The sequence below is a fragment of the Zea mays genome, chromosome 8 (genome assembly GCF_902167145.1).
Source record: "Zea mays cultivar B73 chromosome 8, Zm-B73-REFERENCE-NAM-5.0, whole genome shotgun sequence".
Classification (NCBI taxonomy): Eukaryota; Viridiplantae; Streptophyta; class Magnoliopsida; order Poales; family Poaceae; genus Zea; species Zea mays.
The window spans coordinates 4,652,033-4,671,539 of NC_050103.1; the positions used below are offsets into that span (position 1 = coordinate 4,652,033).

General features: G+C 51.6%; 1 protein-coding gene across 1 annotated transcript; it reads left to right on the forward strand.

Moving 5' to 3' along the window:
* The first annotated feature begins 11,678 nt into the window (after positions 1 to 11,678).
* On the forward strand, positions 11,679 to 13,818 carry LOC100381688 (pentatricopeptide repeat protein). Its single transcript, NM_001174500.2, has one exon. It carries the CDS (start codon positions 11,929 to 11,931, stop codon positions 13,699 to 13,701), a length of 1,773 nt encoding a protein of 590 aa, NP_001167971.2. The 5' UTR covers positions 11,679 to 11,928; the 3' UTR covers positions 13,702 to 13,818.
* The last annotated feature ends 5,689 nt before the right edge of the window (positions 13,819 to 19,507 follow it).

The following is a 19,507-nucleotide window of genomic DNA, read 5'->3' on the forward strand; positions in this document are numbered from 1 at the left end:
ACGCTTAAGCCCCCTCCACATCTTAGGACTTAGGGCGGGTGCACTCCGCCACCCGGCCGGAGAATTTCCTCTTCGACATTTGGCATGCCAGGTAGGGGGCTAGGCTTGAAGTTTTGCTTGTTTTCCTGCTCGGCGCCATAGTCCATATCGTCGAGCACCAATATTTCATGCCTGAGGACTTCATGCTGGAGGGGGAAGCTGCCTCTTCCGCTCCGTGGGCCACCAACCTCCCGGTGCCTGGTGCGGCGGCAGCTGTGCACTCTGCACGACAGCACACTCCCACGTAGGAGTCTAGGGCGTCTAGGGCTACGCCCGGGGTGCTGTCAGCAGCAAGGGAGTTGCTGCGCCACCCTCCAAGCTCCACGGCCTTTCTAAGTGCCATGAAGCAGTGGCGCGACGACGTGGATCGCCTTCTTGGCATGGCGCACTCTGCCTCAACCAGGCCTAAGCCTCGGTCATCCCGGCGTCATCATGAGGCGTCGGCGTCTGTGCGCTCACCCTCGGTGAGGGCAGCGCCAACTGAGGACCTGAGGGTGGAGCTCAACCGCCGGCACGCGGCGGAGGACGCTCCGGTGTCACACCCGGTTTTAGAAGGTAAACCGAATGCGAACCATGTACGTGCCAAGATCCGTTATTCACGTACACAGCAGTTACATAATATGGACATCATCACACAGTGCTCAAAATAGTATTAAGAAGGGAAATAGTCGATTACATCATACGTCTGAGACGTCCATATAGTCCTTACAATAAATCAAAGTGCGGAAAAGAAACGTAGATAACCGCGGCCTTCACAGGCAGCCGACTGGGGGTTGCCGCTAACCCACGCCTAGAACTCGTCGTAGTCTTGGAACTCCTGGAAGTCTCCTTCCACAGCTTCATCTTCGCCTGAGCAGTGGTTGCAATGCTGACAACCTAGGGATGGGGGGGTTTGGTGTGTAGAGCAAGGGTGAGTACACATCAACATACTCAGCAAGTATCCTGTTTGGCTGTAGTGGACTAGCTTTATGTGGGGATAAGTCAAGCAGTTGCTTTTAGTTGGTCAGATTATTACTTACTAGTAGAAAGCCAAGTTTTAGCATTAACCCAAGTTATTAACCTGATGTACCCTTTCCGAATGGAAAGAATACCACTTACCAGCACCATAGTCATAACCAAAACCATCGATCTCATAGCCACCTGTACCAAAGTATCTCTGATCAAGTACCACTAATCACTGGAGCTCCCTTGGCCGCTCATAACCGTGAGCACGACTGATATATCAGTTTTCAAACACTCTGCAGAGGTTGTGCACTTTACCCACAAGTCGTGATTCCCTCTTGCCTCGGGCCGATCAAACCCTTAAACACTACCGAGGTGAATAGGCAGGGTTTCACTACGTAGCCTTTACAAAGATTCCCTGGGGCTGTAGTCGCCCGTTAGGTTTCCTAAATGTACCGCACTCCTCCCCAAGGGACAAATCAACCTTGGCAGAGCGAGCCGCATACACCGAGCCCCATTGACGGCACGACGGCGAAGCGAACTACACCCCGGATCCTCTAATTATTCAGCTAAGGGCACCCCATTTCACCCTCATGGTTGCACTGTTTTCCCGGGCGGTCATCCATAGAACAGGTCCTTATGGAGAGGCACTCGAGAAACCGCTCGAGCCCCCTTAAAGCCACAAGTACAACATCATAATAAGAGAAGGGAAAACAGCGTATCATAGATAATCTCATCATGTTCATTGATTAGAGTTGAGCGATAGCATAAAGCTAACTAATAATAATCCAACCCATATAGGTAAACAAGGATATGGATAACAAAAGCTAGTCAGTTCTTAGGCATAAATGTGTAAAGCGGGAGGTAAATTAAATAATGAATAGGACAGAGATAGGTCAAAGGACACTTGCCTCCACCAACCGACTGCTGCTCAGGGGCTTCTCCTGCGAGTTCCTCGGGCTCTTCAACCGGATCGTTCTCTATGCGATTGCAAGCATACATACATACATCCATTCAAATTGGGAAGCAAACAGTACATCATACAAGGGAACAAATAAAGTGGATATGCATCAAGTATGACATTCGATATCACATTCATTATGGTTAGAAAGAAACGGGAAAAGGTCTCGCGGGGGGGGGGGGGGGGGGTTAAAGCTTATGCACTAATGATTAGTTACATTTGGTTCTAACAAAAGAATTTAGTTATATGCACTAATGGAAACCTAGTCATTTTTAGTTGATCAACATTGAACTGGATAAACAATTGATTATATGAATTAACTGGCGTAACGGAATTCTAAATTAAGTTTCCTACTTCAATAACATGAACAATGATTAACCTGCCTAAAATAAAATAAATAACAGTAATGAAAGAAAATAAAATAAAATAAAATAAAATAAAAAAGGGGGGCGGTTGAACCGGCCAGGGGGCGGTTGAACCGGCCTGGGCAGGGGCGGGGGCGCAGGGGCAGGGGGCGACCGAGCCGGCGGCGGGCGGCCGAGCTGGCGGGGGGGGGGGGGGGGCGGCCGAACCGGCGGGGGCGCAGGGACAGGGGGCGGTCGAGCCGGCCAGGGGGCGGCCGAGCTGGCGCGCAGGTGCGGCCGAGCCGGCCAGGGGCGGGGCAGGGCGCGCAGGGGCGGCGGCGGCCGAGCCGGCCATGGGCGGCCGAGCTGGGCGGCGGGCGTCCGGACCGGGGCGCAGGGGCGGCCGAGCGGCGGGGCCGAGCCGGGTAGGGGGAAGGGGAGGGGAGATGGGGGAGGGAGGAGAGGGGGAGGGGGACCTCACCGGGGACAGGGACGGGCGGCCGAATCGGCGACGAGCAGGGGCGGCGGCTAGGGCAGGGGGTGGCGGCTGGGGTGGGGAAGAGAGAGAATGAGAGGGAGGGAGAGGGATTGGGGGGGATTGGGAGGGAAAGGGAGGGGGCGGCTGGGCCAATGGGCCCAAAGGGGGCGCGGGGGGGGGGGGGGGGCTGGGCCGGCCAAGGGCGGCTGGGCCAGCCGGGCGGCCCACGGCGCGGGAGAGAGAAAAAAGAGGAGAGAGAGAAAGAAAAAGAACAAGAAAGAAAAGGTTTTTTTTCTCCTTTTCGAAATCCGATCTTTCTAGATGAATGCACTTACATCTCTAAGCAATCAAAGAATGCATAGTTCGGCATGGTGCATCAAACAGCATAAAGTGATTTAGGGTTTTTTATTAACACGGGAAATCCAAGCCGAACCCCGCTATTCCTTTGGAAAAGATCAAGGTTTAGCGAGGGAACGAGAAAAGAAAAGGGTAACGCCTGAATTTGGTGAGAGAAAAGAAGAAAAAAATCTACCCCCAAATTCAGGGCGTTACATCCGGTCTCTCTGGAGAAGTCTAATGACCTGCGAGCAGAACTCAACCGCAGACGTGCGGGCGAGGACGCCCGCGTCTCTCTGGAGAGGGTGCGAGAGTGCCGACAAAACATCGAGGGTCATAACCTCGATCAAGACTTTGCAGCGGTAACACTGCAAACGCCAGCGGGTGTCTGGATCTAGGCTGGTGTCCCATTGGCTGGCGTAGGCTACGTCGCTCTCGCGGATCATCTCCACGCGGCATCTTGGCCATCCAAGTTCCGACCGCACTTGCCAGAAAAGTACGACGGTACGTCAAACCCGTCGGAGTTTATGCAGGTGTACGTCACCGCTATCACAGCAGTAGGTGGAAACACCGCTGTGATGGCAACGCATTTTCATGTCGCCTTGTCTGGGCCCGCTCGGACTTGGCTCATGAACCTTGCCCCAGGGTCAATCTACTCCTAGGAAGAGCTCTGCGCATGGTTCACAGCGAACTTCGCCAGCGCTTACCAGCAACACGGCATGGAGGCCCACCTCCACGCAGTGAGGCAAGAGCCCGGAGAAACTCTCCGGACATTTATCTCCCGCTTCACCAAGGTGCGAGGTACTATACCTCGCATCTCCGATGCTTCTATCATCACGGCCTTCCGCCAGGGGGTACGTGATGAAAATATGTTGGAGAAGTTGGCCACGCATGACGTGGAAACGGTCCCCACTCTCTTTGCTCTGGCCGACAAGTGCGCCAGGGCTGCTGAGGGCCGTGTGTGGCACTCAGCGCCACAGACCGGGGCTGCCCAAATGGGTGGCTCAGGTGCCGTCGCTCAGGACAACAAGAAAAAGAAGAAAAAGAACAGCGGCAACGAGAAGCCGCACTCCACCGCTCTGGTTGTGGCAGCTGCGACTGGGGGCCAGGGCGACCACAGCAAACGCCCACAACCACCGAGGGGTAATGGCGGCACATGCCCCATGCACTCCAACGGTCGCCACAGCGTCGCAGAATGTCACGAGATCATCGACCTCGCGAAACGCATCAGCACGCGGCGCGAGCAGTCTTCCGAGGATGGCTCCCCACCTCGTCGCCGACCCGGCAAGGAAAGGGCCAATGACGAAGAGGTGGCCGAGGCCGAACTGGACCTCGGGTATTAGTCACCCGAGGGGGTCCTGAAGGATGTCTTCACCGGAGGCTCCAATTCCGGTGAAGACAACTAGACGGACCACCAGGGGGCTCTATGCTACCTGGCCTACGTGGCCGAAGCCTGCCTTCCCCCGAAAACCCTTCTGGACTCCCCACGGGTCCAACCTTTCGATGGGTTTGTGTAGGGGCCACCACAGTGCGAGGACGTGGACTCAAGCGACGGACTCTGATGTCAAGTTGCAACCCGAAATGCACATCGTAACCAGGCGCTCAAGTACTATGGCCGATGGTTTGTGCATAGTAGGGAACCCAGGGTCGAGACCTAATCCTGCGGCAAAGTACTGAACCAAGAGGGGGTCCGCAACCTCTCCCCCAGTAGGGAGGAACCCCTCAAGGCGATGGAAATATGCCAACCTGGGGGATGCCAACTTTGTTATAGCTGAAGAAGTACCCCTTCCTACCTCTGTAAGTTCAATCCATAGAAGCAACTCTGAGGGGTTAAATTCTTCTTCTTTTATAGTTAAATTTCGCATATGTGTACACCAACCCGGTGAGGTCTGCCTTCATAAACCCGGCCTGATGGTTTACACCCATGCATGTCAAGTTATAAAGAGGAAATTCACCCCCTCAGACGCATTTCTATGACAACTTTATCTTCCTGCTTCATGGATTTGACCTACAGTTTTCAGATAATACTTTTTATCTAACCCACCCGCACGGTTCCCATCTGTCCTGACATGACGACATCCGAATTGAATAGCCAGGCTTGCAGTTTAGGACCTTCTTTACGAAAGCTGGGAGGTCCGACAGCCTGGGGTCCGGTTCTAAAGAACGGGAGCTCGTTCCATGGAGTGGTCCGGAGCAGTGTAGCCGCTTAGCCTGGTCTCGTACCGTAAGCCTGCACAGCCCACCATTCTATGATGGGTGCCTTAGTATTTGGAACTATAGTCCTGCGGGTCCGACAACCTGGAGGCCGGCTCCAGAAAACAGACACTTGTCTCCTGGGGTGGTCCGGAGCCGTGTAGCCGCTTAGCCTGGTCCCGTACCGTAAGCCTGCACACTCCACCACCCTACGACGAGAGTCCTACTATCTAGAGCCACGATCCAAGGGGTCCGAACACACAACTTGGCCACCTGGACTAAACCCTGCGAGTCCCGAGCATGTATCAAAGTATGGTTAATGTCAGACAGGGGACCCTATGGGTGTACTACTAACGCTCCCTAGCTGAAGCTGTGTACAGGTCCAGATCCCGGCCGAGGCTGCCTCCCGAGAGTTGTTGACAACCCTTTCAGATACGCTGGTATCCAACCTTGACACATCAAGCCTGCATCCTAGGCGGGGGGCCAGGTACCAGGGAGGAGTCAACAACATCACACACAGCAGGGACAGGCGGTACACAGATAAGTGCTAACACTGCTTGATAAATAGTACTCAAAAGTACCTTACAAAAAGCAAAAGTATTACATCCGCCTTCAAGAGGAGTCCTAGTTCCATCTCTACTCTGCAGGTATAAACTACCTGACGCCAGTAGGGTCGCGCTGGAAGTTTGCGGCCACTGTCCTTGCGGAATCCTCTAGGACAGCTTGCCAGCGGTGATGGCCGCCTCAATGCGTGCACCATCGCGAAGAGGTCCTCGCCCCCATCCTCCTACAGGGGGCGACAACGAGGCCATTAAAGCCAAAGAGTTGGAGGCTCGGCGGCAGGTGGCACTGGTGGTCTGGCCAGCGGTGGCAACCACCTCTGCACCGGGTAGCCTCACCAGCGGCAGCGACCACCTATGCGCCGACGGCTTGCTAGCGACGGTGGCCACCACAATGCGTGCGCTGTGGCGAAGAGGCCCTCGCCCCTGTCCCCATACGGGGGTGAGGACAAGACCATCCAAGAACATGACCGCCACCTCCACGGCGTATGACGTCTTGTACAACCCCCCGGGTGGCGTCGGGGCAACGTGGCCAGCGGCGCAGGGGACGCTACGGATGCGGTGGACCTGCGCACGGCGCAACCGTCGCCCATGCGGTGGACGGACAGCCACGCCCCGCTTGGCGGCGGGAGGCAGCGTTGGAGGCGGCACCAGAGCCATCCAAGCCAAGGATCTAGACATGCGGCAGCTGCGGCGCCTGCAGCCCGACCAGCTCCGCTTTGCCGAAGTTGGCCTCCTTCATGAGGCTGGTGAGCATCCTTTCCCCCAAATGCTGGAGGAAGAAGGGAGCCACCAGCCCATGCGGAAGGCAGGGCCACAACCTGGCTCGCTCTCCACCCCTGCAAGGCTGATGAACATCCTTGAAGCTGAGGGCAGGGGGGAGGCCGCAGCCTGGCTCGCTTCTCTCCACCACAAAGCTTGTGGTCATCCTTGTAGATGACCACTGGTGGGAGACCGCTGTCGGGCTGCATGATGAAAATCCTTGAAGCTGAGCGATGGCGGAAGAGCGCCAACCCCCGCGAGGTCGCGCTCCTCCAACGACAGCAAGAAGAAGACAAGATCGGCAGCACCACCGCGCAGGAAACAAAGAGCGCGAGCTCCTCGGTGGTGAGATCGCTAGGGGGCGGCCTTGACGCGGATCCTTCCAACGAACACCGGCGCGCTACATCCAGAGGCCCAGAAGGCGGAAGGGCGCGGCGAATGGAAGAGAAGCGAGGCATGGCTACTGCCCGAGGGATGAGCTCCTTTTTAAAGGCAGATTTCCCCGCTCGTGCCCCAAAGCGTCACGAGCGAGTCTCCCCCAATGCACACAAGGTATCCAGCCTATGGCATGGGGGCCCAACCCTACATGACTTGTAGCTGGCTCGCTGGGGCGAAGAAGGCGAATCGTCGCGCAAGGAGCGTGTTACCACCCCGTGGTAGGTGCGCCGCTTCATCTTCACCGCGACCAACGGTCCAACCTCAGGCACGGGGGCCAGGTCTGCATGTCAGGCACCTGGTGTGCTGGGTCCTGTGTGCGGAGAAGACGGACCGCCGCGGGAGAGGCACGCCACCGCCTGCGGTGACGCGCCTCTCCGCCTCCACCAAAAGCAATGGCCCAGTCTCTCACGCAGGGGCCCGGACCCACGAGTCATCCACCATGGATGAAAGTCCCTAGGTGCAGGGGAGTCAAACCGCTGCTCGCGCCAATGTCGCGCCTCCTCGGGACAGCCGCAGAACACGGGGAGGTTAAATTTTCAAAGCTAATGCAGCAGTATCAAGGCGCCCTGCGCGTGACCCAGCGAAACAGTCAAATACAGAAGTCACGGGTCAATAGCGGGCGAGCTGGAGCAGCATGGTAGTCGCCAATCAAACTTTGGCCCCACCTGCAGGCTCGTTCCCTCCCCTGAGGCGGGCCCGGGGGCCACTGTCGGTACCCTGAATCAGGGGTACCCCTTACTACGGTATGAAGACACGATGACTGTGCGGCTATCCCTAGCCACGCGGAGAACAACCCCAAGGATATCTCGTGAGCAGTTGAGGTGGTGTTCTCAGAGACAACGTCATCGGGCCCAGACCTCCTCAAGAAGGCGCAGGACCCCTGTGCGCACAACCCGAACCCCCGAAGTAAAGCAGCCCGGAGCCATTGGGTGGAGTTCGGACCCCACCAAGTAAGCTCCAGACCACCCATAACAAGGTCCCGGGGGAGGAAGTGCCGTGGCCTAGGCATGGGTCCGGTGTTGATGCGTGTCGGGACTCTATCCAGTGCGTCTCCGCTCCCTGCTCGGTAGAGGGCCCAATGCTGCCACATGGCTTATTGCCCGTGACGTAGGCCAGCGGGCAGAGCATGACGTAGGGACTCTGGACGGCGCAGCCTCCGCATTTATTGCGGAGAGGATGCGCCGCCTATCCACCCTACTATCAGGTGATGTGCCCCTTCGGCATTTAATGCGTCCTGTCCACTCCGCTAGCAGACGGCGCCCAGGCCATACAACAGGCGGCGTGCCCGTCTAATCCGAACAATATGCCCGTGATGTAGGATACGCTAAGTCCACCAGCACTTGTGCATTACTAGGGAAGGTTCCCTAGCACACCAACACTATGCGGACCACGGGTGTCAGAGCGCAGGAAGATTGCTCCAGCAGCCAACTATTGCTGCCCCAAGCTTTGCATCCATTGTGCTCCTGGGCCCACATGTCGGTGCTCAGCACTCTTGTACATGCCCCCCCTTGAGCTATAAAAGGGAGAGCATGCAACGTTACATGGGGGGTTTCTTAGACCCAGGTCATCCAGGACACACTTAGACTCTCTCAAGCAATACAACACACAGTGGAGTAGGGTATTACGCTCTGGCGGCCCGAACCACTCTAAACTCTTGCGTGTTCTTGTGTTCATTCCTACATCTTGCAACAGGCAAAACTCTTAAGCCCCCTCCACATCTCGCAACAGGCAAAACGCTTAAGCCCCCTCCACCACCAGGGATCTTCCTAGAAACTGACAAGTCCGTGATATGCTCTTCCTGTCAATTTTACATCCGGCATAATCAGCATCGAAATACCCAATTAGATCAAAGGTAGATACCTTAGGGTACCAAAGCCCAAACTTAGGAGTGTAAACTAAATATCTCATGATTCTTTTCACGACAATAAGGTGAACTTCCTTAGAATTTACTTGGAACCTTGGACACATACATACATAAAGCATAATATCCAGTCGTGAAGCACATAAATAGAGTAAAGAACCTATCATCGGCCGGTATACCTTTTGATCTACGGATTTACCTCCCGTGTCGAGGTCGAGATGCCCGTTTGTTCCCATGGGAGTCTTGATTGGTTTGGCATTCTTCATTCCAAACTTCTTGAATATGTCTTGAATGTACTTAGTTTGGCAAATGAAAGGTGCCTTCTTAGAGTTGCTTGATTTGGAATCCAAGAAAATACTTTAGCTCCCCTATCATAGACATTTTGAATTTCTGTATCATAATCCTACTAAACTCTTCACAAGAGGACTAGTTAGTAGACCCAAATATAATATCACCAACATAAATTTAGCATATGAACAAGTCTTTAGCAATTGTTTTAGTGAAGAGAATAGGGTCAGCTTTTCCAACTTTGAAGCCATTAGTGGTAAGAAAGTCTCTGAGGCATTCATACCATGCTCTTAGTGCTTGCTTGAGCCCATAAAGCGCCTCTGAGAGCTTATAAACATGGTTAGGATACTCACTCTCTTCAAAGCCGGGAGGTTGTTCAACGTATACCTCTTCCTTGATGGGGCAATTGAAGAAGGCACTCTTCACATCCATTTGGTATAACTTAAAGTCATGGTAAGTAGCATAGACAAGTAATATACGAATTGACTCAAGCCTAGCTACGGGTGCATATGTTTCATCAAAATCCAAACCTTCGACTTGTGAATATCCCTTCGACTCGGGCTTGGACATAGGGACCTGACCAGTAAACTATGGCGTGCTCCCCCTAGGATTACACATGTAGAACCACTCGCCCTCGTAGCCATGGATGGAGGATAGGAATGGGATCCGCAGGTAGGACGCTTGCCGCGACCCGCGGAGTTGGATGTTCCTCTTAATCTCGAGGTCGAGATTATTTTTAAGGGGGTAGGATTTGTAATACCCAAAGGATGGGATCTATAAAATGTATAAAAATTGGGAATTATAAAAGGGCTTATTTGATTACTTGATTTGTTTCCCTCATTTTTGTATACTCAACTCATGGAGGCACATAAACTACTAACAATTATATTAAAAAAGAAATAGTACATTATGTTGGAGTTTATTTGTTTGTGCATTTAACAATAGTGATAATAGTAAAAAAATATATTGATGACGAGGATGAGGTTTAACCTAATTTGCAATTTAGAAATTGAAAATAACATAGGAGAAAAAGGAAAAGAGGATACATTATAAAGGAACCTATATATAAATAAATATATTCTTTTCATACTGGTATTTGAATTTATGCATTTAATCTAAGTATGAATTTCACAACAAAATTTGAATTTAAATTTGAAATCTAAAAATAAAAAGAAAAAGAAAAAAGAAAAGAAAAAGGGGAAAGTACGGTTTGGGCCAAATGGCCAATCTCGGCCCATGTAATCCGCTAGGCCCGGTTGTCCGCGCTGCTGGGATGGCCTGGCCATCCGCACCGACAATGGGGGCCCACTGGTTAGCCACACTCACCGTGCCACACGTCCTGCCCATTCTCTGACTGGTGGACTCCACCGTTCCTCGCACTCACCGTCAATGCCGAGTGGGGCCTAGGCGTCAGCCCGCCTTCTTCGCCGAAACCGTTGCTGCAGCACCTGACTCCCGCGATCGCGTTGCTGCCTATCTCTCTGCGCGTGGGCCCAGGATGTCGGCGATGACTCCCCTGCTCCGCGCGATAGGCGTTGTAGCTCAACCACCAACGTCGATCTTGCCGGGGTCGTTACGGCCACCCAACCCACTACCTTGGCATAAATCCGCCAGCTGTGATCCCCCTGTTTCCTCGCTTCATCATCCCTATGATGGTGCCGAGCACCCTCGCCATTGCAGGGGAGGTTTGAGTGCAGGGAAGACCCGCCGTCACCGACCACGTCATTAATCGGTGCCCGAAGATCCATGGAGGGCCTAGGAGCTTCATTGGGTTATCTGGTTGTCGTTCGTGGCCGGGGAAGAAAGGATCGACCACTTGGGCGGCCGGAATTCGTCGCCGGGCACACGACTCCGGCGCACGTCGTGGGTGGGGTTCATCATACCTTGAATCTCGGTAAGGACCTTCCTTGGCGAACCCCAATTATCACTGCTACTGGTTACTGCGTTCGGATTTGAGATTAGGCATGGGAATGGGGCTTCGGTCCGAGCGCCGCTGATGGCGCCGTCGTGACAGGGCGGCTGGCGCTGTCGTCCAACAATGGGGTTGGGAGGCATAAGCGTGACCGTGAGATGAATGTCCTGCGGTTAGGATTAGGTTCCAGCGTACCCCTTCGCCTAGATGAATCCGCACCGTTGGATCTCGTTCTGGCGCATTGTGAAAGAGTAGTAGGTGGACTTGAGCAGAGATGTAGTAGATGTTTTTCCTGTCATAGATATAGATAGAAGCACACATATAATGTAGCGGTAGCTTCTACTCACATTGACCTGAGGGCGTGGGTTTGAATCCGTTATTACCATGTGTTTTTAATTTTAGTTATACATAGGCTGCGCGGGGAGGAATGAATGAAAAAAAATCAGAACAAGAAATAAAAATGTCACAACAGGGAATAATAGAGTATCTTTGCAGCGTTAATAAGCGGTTAATAAGCGGTAGAGATGGGAGATGCTCTCAGTGCAATTCGATCTGAATGCCCCTCGTGACCTACCGCTACCAGGCCCTCAAGGAATCCCTCGCCGCCGCCATCACCTCCTCCCCGCACGCCGCCGACCCTCGACGACCCCACGCGCTCGCCGTCGTCTCTGGTCTCGCCGCCAATGGCTACCTCGCGTCCCTCCTCGTCGCCCGCTACGCCCGCCTCGGCGAACCCGATGCCGCGCGCGGGGTCTTCGACGCCGCCGCCTCCTCCCCCTACGCGACGCCGCCCAAGCCGCTCCTCTACAACGCCATGCTCCGTGGCTACCTCTCCCTGGGCCTCCCGCGCGAGGCCGTTGCGCTCCTCCGCGCCATGCTTGCGTCCGGCTCCTGCGCGCCCGACCGCCACACGTACCACCTCGCCGCCACGGCCTGCGCGCGCGCCCCGGACCTTGGCCTAGGCCGCCGCTTCGAGGCTGCCGCCGCGGCATGTGGGCTCGCGGCGTCCGACCTCCTGGTGGCCACTGCACTCATCGGGATGCATGCCGAGGCCGGGGACATGGGCGCCGCGCGCAGGGTGTTCGACGGAATGCCTTGCCGGGACGCTGTGGCGTGGAACGCCGTGATTGGTGGGTATGCGCGCGCGGGGCACCTGTCTGAGGCTGTGGAGCTGTTTGGCATGATGAGGTCTGCGGTTGGAGCGTGCCCAACTGAGGCCACGCTTGTGAGCTTGGTTTCTGGTTATGCCGTGTTCGGTTCTTGGAAGGGCCATGGCATGATGCACGCCGCTGTGATTAAGTCTGGCTTCCAGCGCAGCCTCTTCGTTTCCAATGCTCTCCTGGAGATGTACACAGAGTTGGGTTGTTTGAGTGAGGCATTGTTGGTGTTCCGGCAGATGGAGGTGAAGGATTCTGTGACTTGGAGTTCGATGATTGGTGGACTTGTGCGGAGTAACAAACCGGGTTATGCTGTTAGGCTTTTCCACTGGATGCTCTCGAAATCGGAGGTGTTGGTCACACGGTCTATCTTGCTCAATGTGATCTTGGCCTGCTCCGAGTTGGGGGACTGGAGAGAAGGAAAATGGATTGAAGAAAACTTTGTCATGTGTAATGGCAGTGAATTCAAGAGAGATCCCTCTGTAGTAACCAGACTGATATATATGTACGCAAAGTGTGGACAGTTAGGTTCGTCTGAGACTCTTCTACATGAATCCACAGAGGTTAGATGCGATGTGGTTGCATGGAATGCCCTGATCAAAGCCTGTGGAGAGCTTGGACTAGTGGAAAAAGCAATCGGGTTTGCGATACAAATGCATAGGACAGGCATTTACCCAGACAACGTTACATTCTTGGAGATTCTACATATGATCTCATTAATTCCATCACTGAAAAAGGGGATGGAAGTTCATGCTCACATTGTTAAAAGAGGTTTCCAGAATGAACGGGCGATTGCTAATTCACTTATTTACATGTATGGTCGATGCGGGAGTCTCAGTCTTTCAGTTAATGCCTTTACTGGGATTATGGATAAGGATGCAATCTCTTGGGCTTCTATGATGCAGGTTTATGCATGGAGTGGACTTGCACCAGAAGTTGTTAAGCTTTTTGAGATGATGAAGAAAACAAAAGTACAACCCAACCACTACACTTTAATTGCTGTGTTGACTGCCTATAAAAACACAGGTCTTGTTGAGGAGGGAATGGGCCTGCTTAAGTGCATGAAAGAGCAGTATGGTCTGGAGCCATTTATAGAGCATGTTTCATGTGTTGTTGATATGCTCTGTCGTACTGGACGCTTGAGTGATGCATATCACCTGATCCAGAGTTCCCACTCTGAACATGCAAGAAACCCTAAATTGTGGGGGACATTACTAAGTGGTTCCCGTTACTGGGGGGATTTGGTGATTGGAGAAGCAGCAGCTAGGCATCTCTCGTCTTTGGATCCAGGAAGCAACGCTAACTATAAGATGCTGGCTGATATTTATGTTTCAACTGGGAGAAGGGACAGAGCTGAGGATGTTCTGAGAATGTCGATGTCAAAAGAACTGGACTTGAGACCAGGCTGTAGCTGGACTGAAGGTGGCTAAAGATTGCAATACATGCTAGAAGTAGAGGACTAGAGTGTATAATTTTAGTATGCTTGCATGTTCTTTAAAAAATGATTACATCAATAAGCGTGAATCAACATTTGAATCTCATTTGGGATTTCTTGTACTATATAAAGATCAATTGTATTAATATTAAGCGAAAAGTTCTGATCTAGTCTATACTATACTTAAAGCACCAGTTTCAACGGTTGTCCCGCGCCATCTTTTTACAAATAACCTCTCACAGCTATTTCAAATTAATCTGTTGCACGCTTATAGATGGCCAAACGGCGGCCCAGTACGGGTCAGACGATCGCGGGTCACAACTCTGGTCCAGACATGTCATACCGGATCAGCCCGTTAGCCCATTTGATTAAATTAGCGTAAAATGTTAAAAAACTATGCAGAAAGTGGGGTTTGAATACATGCCCTGATAGAAGAAGGGTAGGAGACATTAGATGAAGCTGTCTAACTAGTAGAACATCATGCTCAGATGTTTGTAATATTGAATATAAATTGTATATATATGTATATACGTTTTTTATAAAATTAAAAAATATAATCGTGTCGGGCCGGGCCAACACTACGGGCTGAGGCTACAGCCCAAGCACGACACGACGTTCTTGGCTCTTGCAAACATTAGGTCATTTCTGAGAATATATTGGCGCAATGGACTCCATGGTGTTTGAGGTTGCTGAATTTGATGGAGCAACAATGATTTTTCACACTAATAGTAAAATAAAAGGTTATTTGTTGGTTTTAAACGTTAGTAATTGCTACGAAGTAGTATAATTTATATGGAGCGCATCCAGTTTTTATTGATGCCTGACTTTAGCAATCGCTCCATATTTTGATCCATCTTTTTTATAAGTTTGAGTTCATGTGACTTATTTTAGAAACTTGAGCTCACAAACTTTCTCTTATTTAGTCTCTGTATGGTGGAATTATATCATTTTATAATCTCTGTTCGTTCAGTCAGTCGTTGTGGACTCTATTCTAATCGTTCACTTCATTGATCGTGTTGTACCATGCATATTGCATGAAGTAAACAATAACATCAGTTAGTCAAATTTAAAAATATTATATGGAGAGCGAAGACAATCAATAAAAAATCTTGAATTTTTTTGGTGAGTAGTTTACGTGGGTATTATTGTAAGACGTCGCAACGCACGGACAACCGACTATACTTAAAAGAAAACCAAAAGTTCGGTGGTCATTGAATGTGGTTAATACATGTGTCGCTCTGTTAGCCCTAGGCACTGTAGCTCTGAATAGCTCCGCTATTTATCACATCATAGCTTACAAATATAACTCCTCTATCGTGCATTTTTATCTATAGGACAAAGTAACAGTTTGTATTTTAAATCTGTGAGAAGTGCTCAATGTATCTTCTACAAGGTTCAACTATGAGAGAAGACGTCCAACCTTTATCATTTTCAATACCTTGCCCTTCATATTTTATGTTCTGGATTCTAAGACAATACCCATGGTGAACTTACGAGTACATTATTAGTGGTTCTAAAGTAGTACTACTCTGTTTTGTTCTTCTCCACTTGCCGATTCTTACTTATCTTCTATAGAATTTCATATTTGTTATGTTCTGTTATTTTATGGTATGTTTAGTTTGCTGTCTAACTTGCCACAAAAGACGAAAACTGACGGGTTATTTGCACCAGCTCTGTTTTTTTTTCAATCTGAATCAATCTGTAGGTTTATCTGGGCAAGACCGTAGAGGATCAAGTACCTAAGCAATCAGGAACGTTTTCGTAAGCAAGTCATTATGAGTTGCATATTGTTCGAACCAAAAATGAGCAAGCGGACGGTCCGGCCCTGAGGCCGGACGGTCCGCGGTCCGGACGGTCCGCGCCTGTGGGCCGGACGGTCCGCGCGTGCGCAGAACAGATTAGAGTTCCGAGTTTTGTGCTACGGTTGTTAGCTATATTCGCGGGATTAGCTCGGAATCAGTTGTGTAAAGGGTCCAGCCCCCCTCCTCTATAAATAGAGAGGTCTACGGCCGATTTGTAATCATCAACAATCGAATCAATACAACTTTTATTCGCATTTTATCCTAGGAGTAGTTCTAGTCTAGTTTAGGTTTAGCCTCTCAATCCCCAAATTCTCCGCCTCTCTTCGACTCTACGCCGATTGGAGGAGTCTAGGTCGGCCGGCCCGAGCCTAGACAACCCCTAGGATCTCTCCTCCCCGACGGGGTCCCTCTCGGGAGCGAGATCCAGGCCGCCGCCGGCGATTTCCGCCGCCCCTGCGCACGCGCGGACCGTCCGGCCCTAGGGCGCGGACCGTCTGGCCGTCAGGCAGGGAACCCGAGCTCCTGCACCAGGTCGCGGACCGTCCGGCCCCGTGCCGCGGACCGTCCGCGCTTGACCAGAGAGCACCGCCGCCTCGCGCCAGGTCGCGGACCGTCCGGCCCTGTGCCGCGGACCGTCCGCGCCTGACCAGAGAGCACCGCCGCTGGTTCTCTTGAGTAATTGGCGCCTCCAAAAAGGTGTCAACATACTTTTTGGCGACTCCGCTGGGGACGACACATCTAAGCTCATCAAATCGGCTCTCAATGGCCGGTTCAAGGGATAGCTCTGATATTTCTCCAAGCAACATCATAGAGCCGACTTGGGAGACCTTGCCGGCTGACGAGCAGCTCCAGTTCGAGGAGCACAAGGAGCGGATGATCCAGGAGGCGAAAGCAAGGTTCTTGGCCAACTTCAAAGTGGACAGGAACAACAAGGTCGTCCGACATCGGGCAACGGATCCGGCTTCGCTCCAACCCACGACAGATATCCCCAATGTAAGTAATACCAACGATCTGCAATCTCTTAGAAATTATGTAGAAGATCAGCGTGAACAAATGCAGAACATCATAGGGGGTATGCAAAGCGATCTTAAGAGACTAGTACGTGCATTTGATAAATCTAGTATCACCAATTTTCCTTCGCACGAGGTTGAGTTAGGGGGTAACACGCGTAATACATCGGCTACAGGTTGTCACGACCAGTCACAACCCCTGTATGGGATGCCGATGGACACATACCCTGAGCCACCGCAAATCGACAGTAAATCAGCCGATCTGCACATGCCCGGACCGTCCGCACGTGAGCGCGGACCGTCCGGGCCAGCAACAGTCGGGCCTATTTTTAATGAGTTACCTAGATATGCGCCCGAGCCACCACACACAGCACAGAACCCAAACTACCCAGTCGGACGGTCCGCATACAACGACGGACGGTCCGCATATAACCACGGACGGTCCGGGTACGTATCCGGATAGTCCGCGCATGAGTCTTTTGAGGAGGATTATTACATGAATCCTCGCCCGTCCCAGCAACACTTCCCATCACACTATGCAATGCACCAGCCCACTAATTCAGGATCCAAAGCCCAGGAAAGCTTTCCGGCCCCAGCTAGAAGGCCGAAAAGAAACGATCAAACATATGAGCCATATAGAGCAAATGGAAATGCACCACGTAACTCAAACCAATGGGGGGAAAGACAACATGCTAATATCCAGCCAACCCCACCTATGTTTGACCAGAGAGCCGGTGGTCTCGCACCGGCTGCCATTGATATAGTAAGGGAAGAAATAGCCGGGGCGTTCCGAGATAAGCTCGGAGTAAGCATGGTCCCTGGGGGGCAATCATATCGGAAACCTTATGACAGCCGATTTGATCACCACCCATACCCACAGGGAACCAGGATACCCGAATTCACAAAATTTTCGGGTGATCAAGGAAAGAACACACGTGAACACATAGGCCAATTTTTAGCACAATTAGGAGAGTTGGCCGACACAGAGGCATTTCGCGTACGTTTATTTTCATTATCTTTAACAGGAACTGCGTTTGCATGGTACGCCACTTTACATCCTAATTCCATTTCATCATGGGGGGATTTAGAACAAAAATTTCATGATCATTTTTTCTCCGGTGATTATGAATTGGATTTGGTAGATTTAGTGTCATTGCGACAGACAAAAGACGAATCGGTTAATGATTACATCCGGAGATTCCGCGATACAAGAAACCGATGCTTTCAAATTCATTTAGCAGAAAAACAGCTAGTAGGATTAGCCTTTAATGGTCTACGATATTATTTAAAAGAGAGATTAGAAGGCATCCAATTTTTTACACTAGCACAGTTACACCAGAGGGCTTTGGCTTGCGAAAGCCGGAGCAAAGAAACTGCTAAAACAATGCGTCACAACGTACATATAGTAGAATGCGACCAAAGTAGCTCAGATGACGAATCAGCCGAAGTATATGCTGCTGAAATGGTTTGGCCAAAACAGGCCAAATCTTCGGCTTGTTCCTCCTTGCAGCCGGTTCAAAAGAAACGGCAAGAGGAGGTTAAGTTTACGTTTAATGTTGGTAAGTGTGATAAAATATTTGACGAATTACTCAAAAATGGCAATATTAAAATAAATCACACTGTTCCATCCGCCGACGAGCTAAAACGTCGTGCATACTGCAAGTGGCATAACTCATTTTCTCATGCCACTAATGATTGTAATGTATTCCGACGACAGATTCAATCGGCCATTAATGAGGGACGATTGAAATTTCAGGAAATGCAGGTGGATACAGAGCCCTTTCCAATGAACGTGATCGACTTTGAGGGCAAGAAAGTCCTGGTTCGGCCAAACACGGCCGATAAAAGCAAAGGCAAAGAGGCAATCATCGGCAATTCTAAAAAGGCCGATGAGGATCATAAAGTTTCTTGCAGAAAAGTGGTAGCCGAGAAGACTCCCGATGGAGGGGAGACCCTAAAGGTGACCATCACAGCCTCCAGCACTGGGGGGCAAGCGCAGACAGGGAGACAGATGCAGGAACCCGTGCTGCGTATCCCGGACGGTCCGACACGTAGGCGCGGACGGTCCGGGACCCCACCGGACGGTCCGGAGAGCTCTGGCGGACGGTCCGACCGTACTCAGGACTTACGACGGCCACGTACTTTCAAACCACGACGACCAGAGATAGGTACGTGGAAAACAAATACATTCAAGGCAGCTGGTCGGTTGGTTAAAGCCGGCCCAACTTTTGATCAATTACTATCTAAATACGTTAAAAAAGAAGGCCGGCCCCAGTGACCGGCCAGCAAAGCGACCCCGCTCACCCATGCATGAGCAGCGCCAGGTCAGGCCGATTGGACCACCCCACCAATCGGAAGAAATGAAAGGTCATACTATACAAGTGAGACCTAACATACCTGCATGGACACCTCCACCTCCATATCCACCTATGCCATATCCGTACACATATTTACCTCCGCCATACGTCCCAAATCAAATGTGGGGCATGCCGCCATATCCATTTGGGATGCCACAGTACCCCGCCTGGGGGGCACCCCAAACATCTGTTTTCAACAGGTTGACGCCACCAGTACAAGACCGATTGAGCACTGCTCAATCCGGTCACCAGGCACAAACCCAACAGGATTGCCGGACTACTCGGCCTTCAAGGCCGACCAATCCGGCAGGGGGGCATATGCCTGCAGCAACTCAAAAAACAACAAAAGGGGACATCATCAAAATAGGCACCGCAGATGTTGTCATACAGGGAGACAATAAAGGGCCGATGATTTTCGGCGAATCGGCCAACGCAACCGAAAAGGATACGGCTACCATCAAAACAGCCGATCCAAAATACTCCATGCCTCGATGGTGCCCAGCGGGATTGACACGATCCCAAAAGAGAAAATTACAGCGCCTAAGAGCAAAGGAGAGCCAGGAGAAGGAGGCGGAAAAGACATTTAATGACACACATCCATTATACCCGCCACCGCAAAAGAAATGGAGACC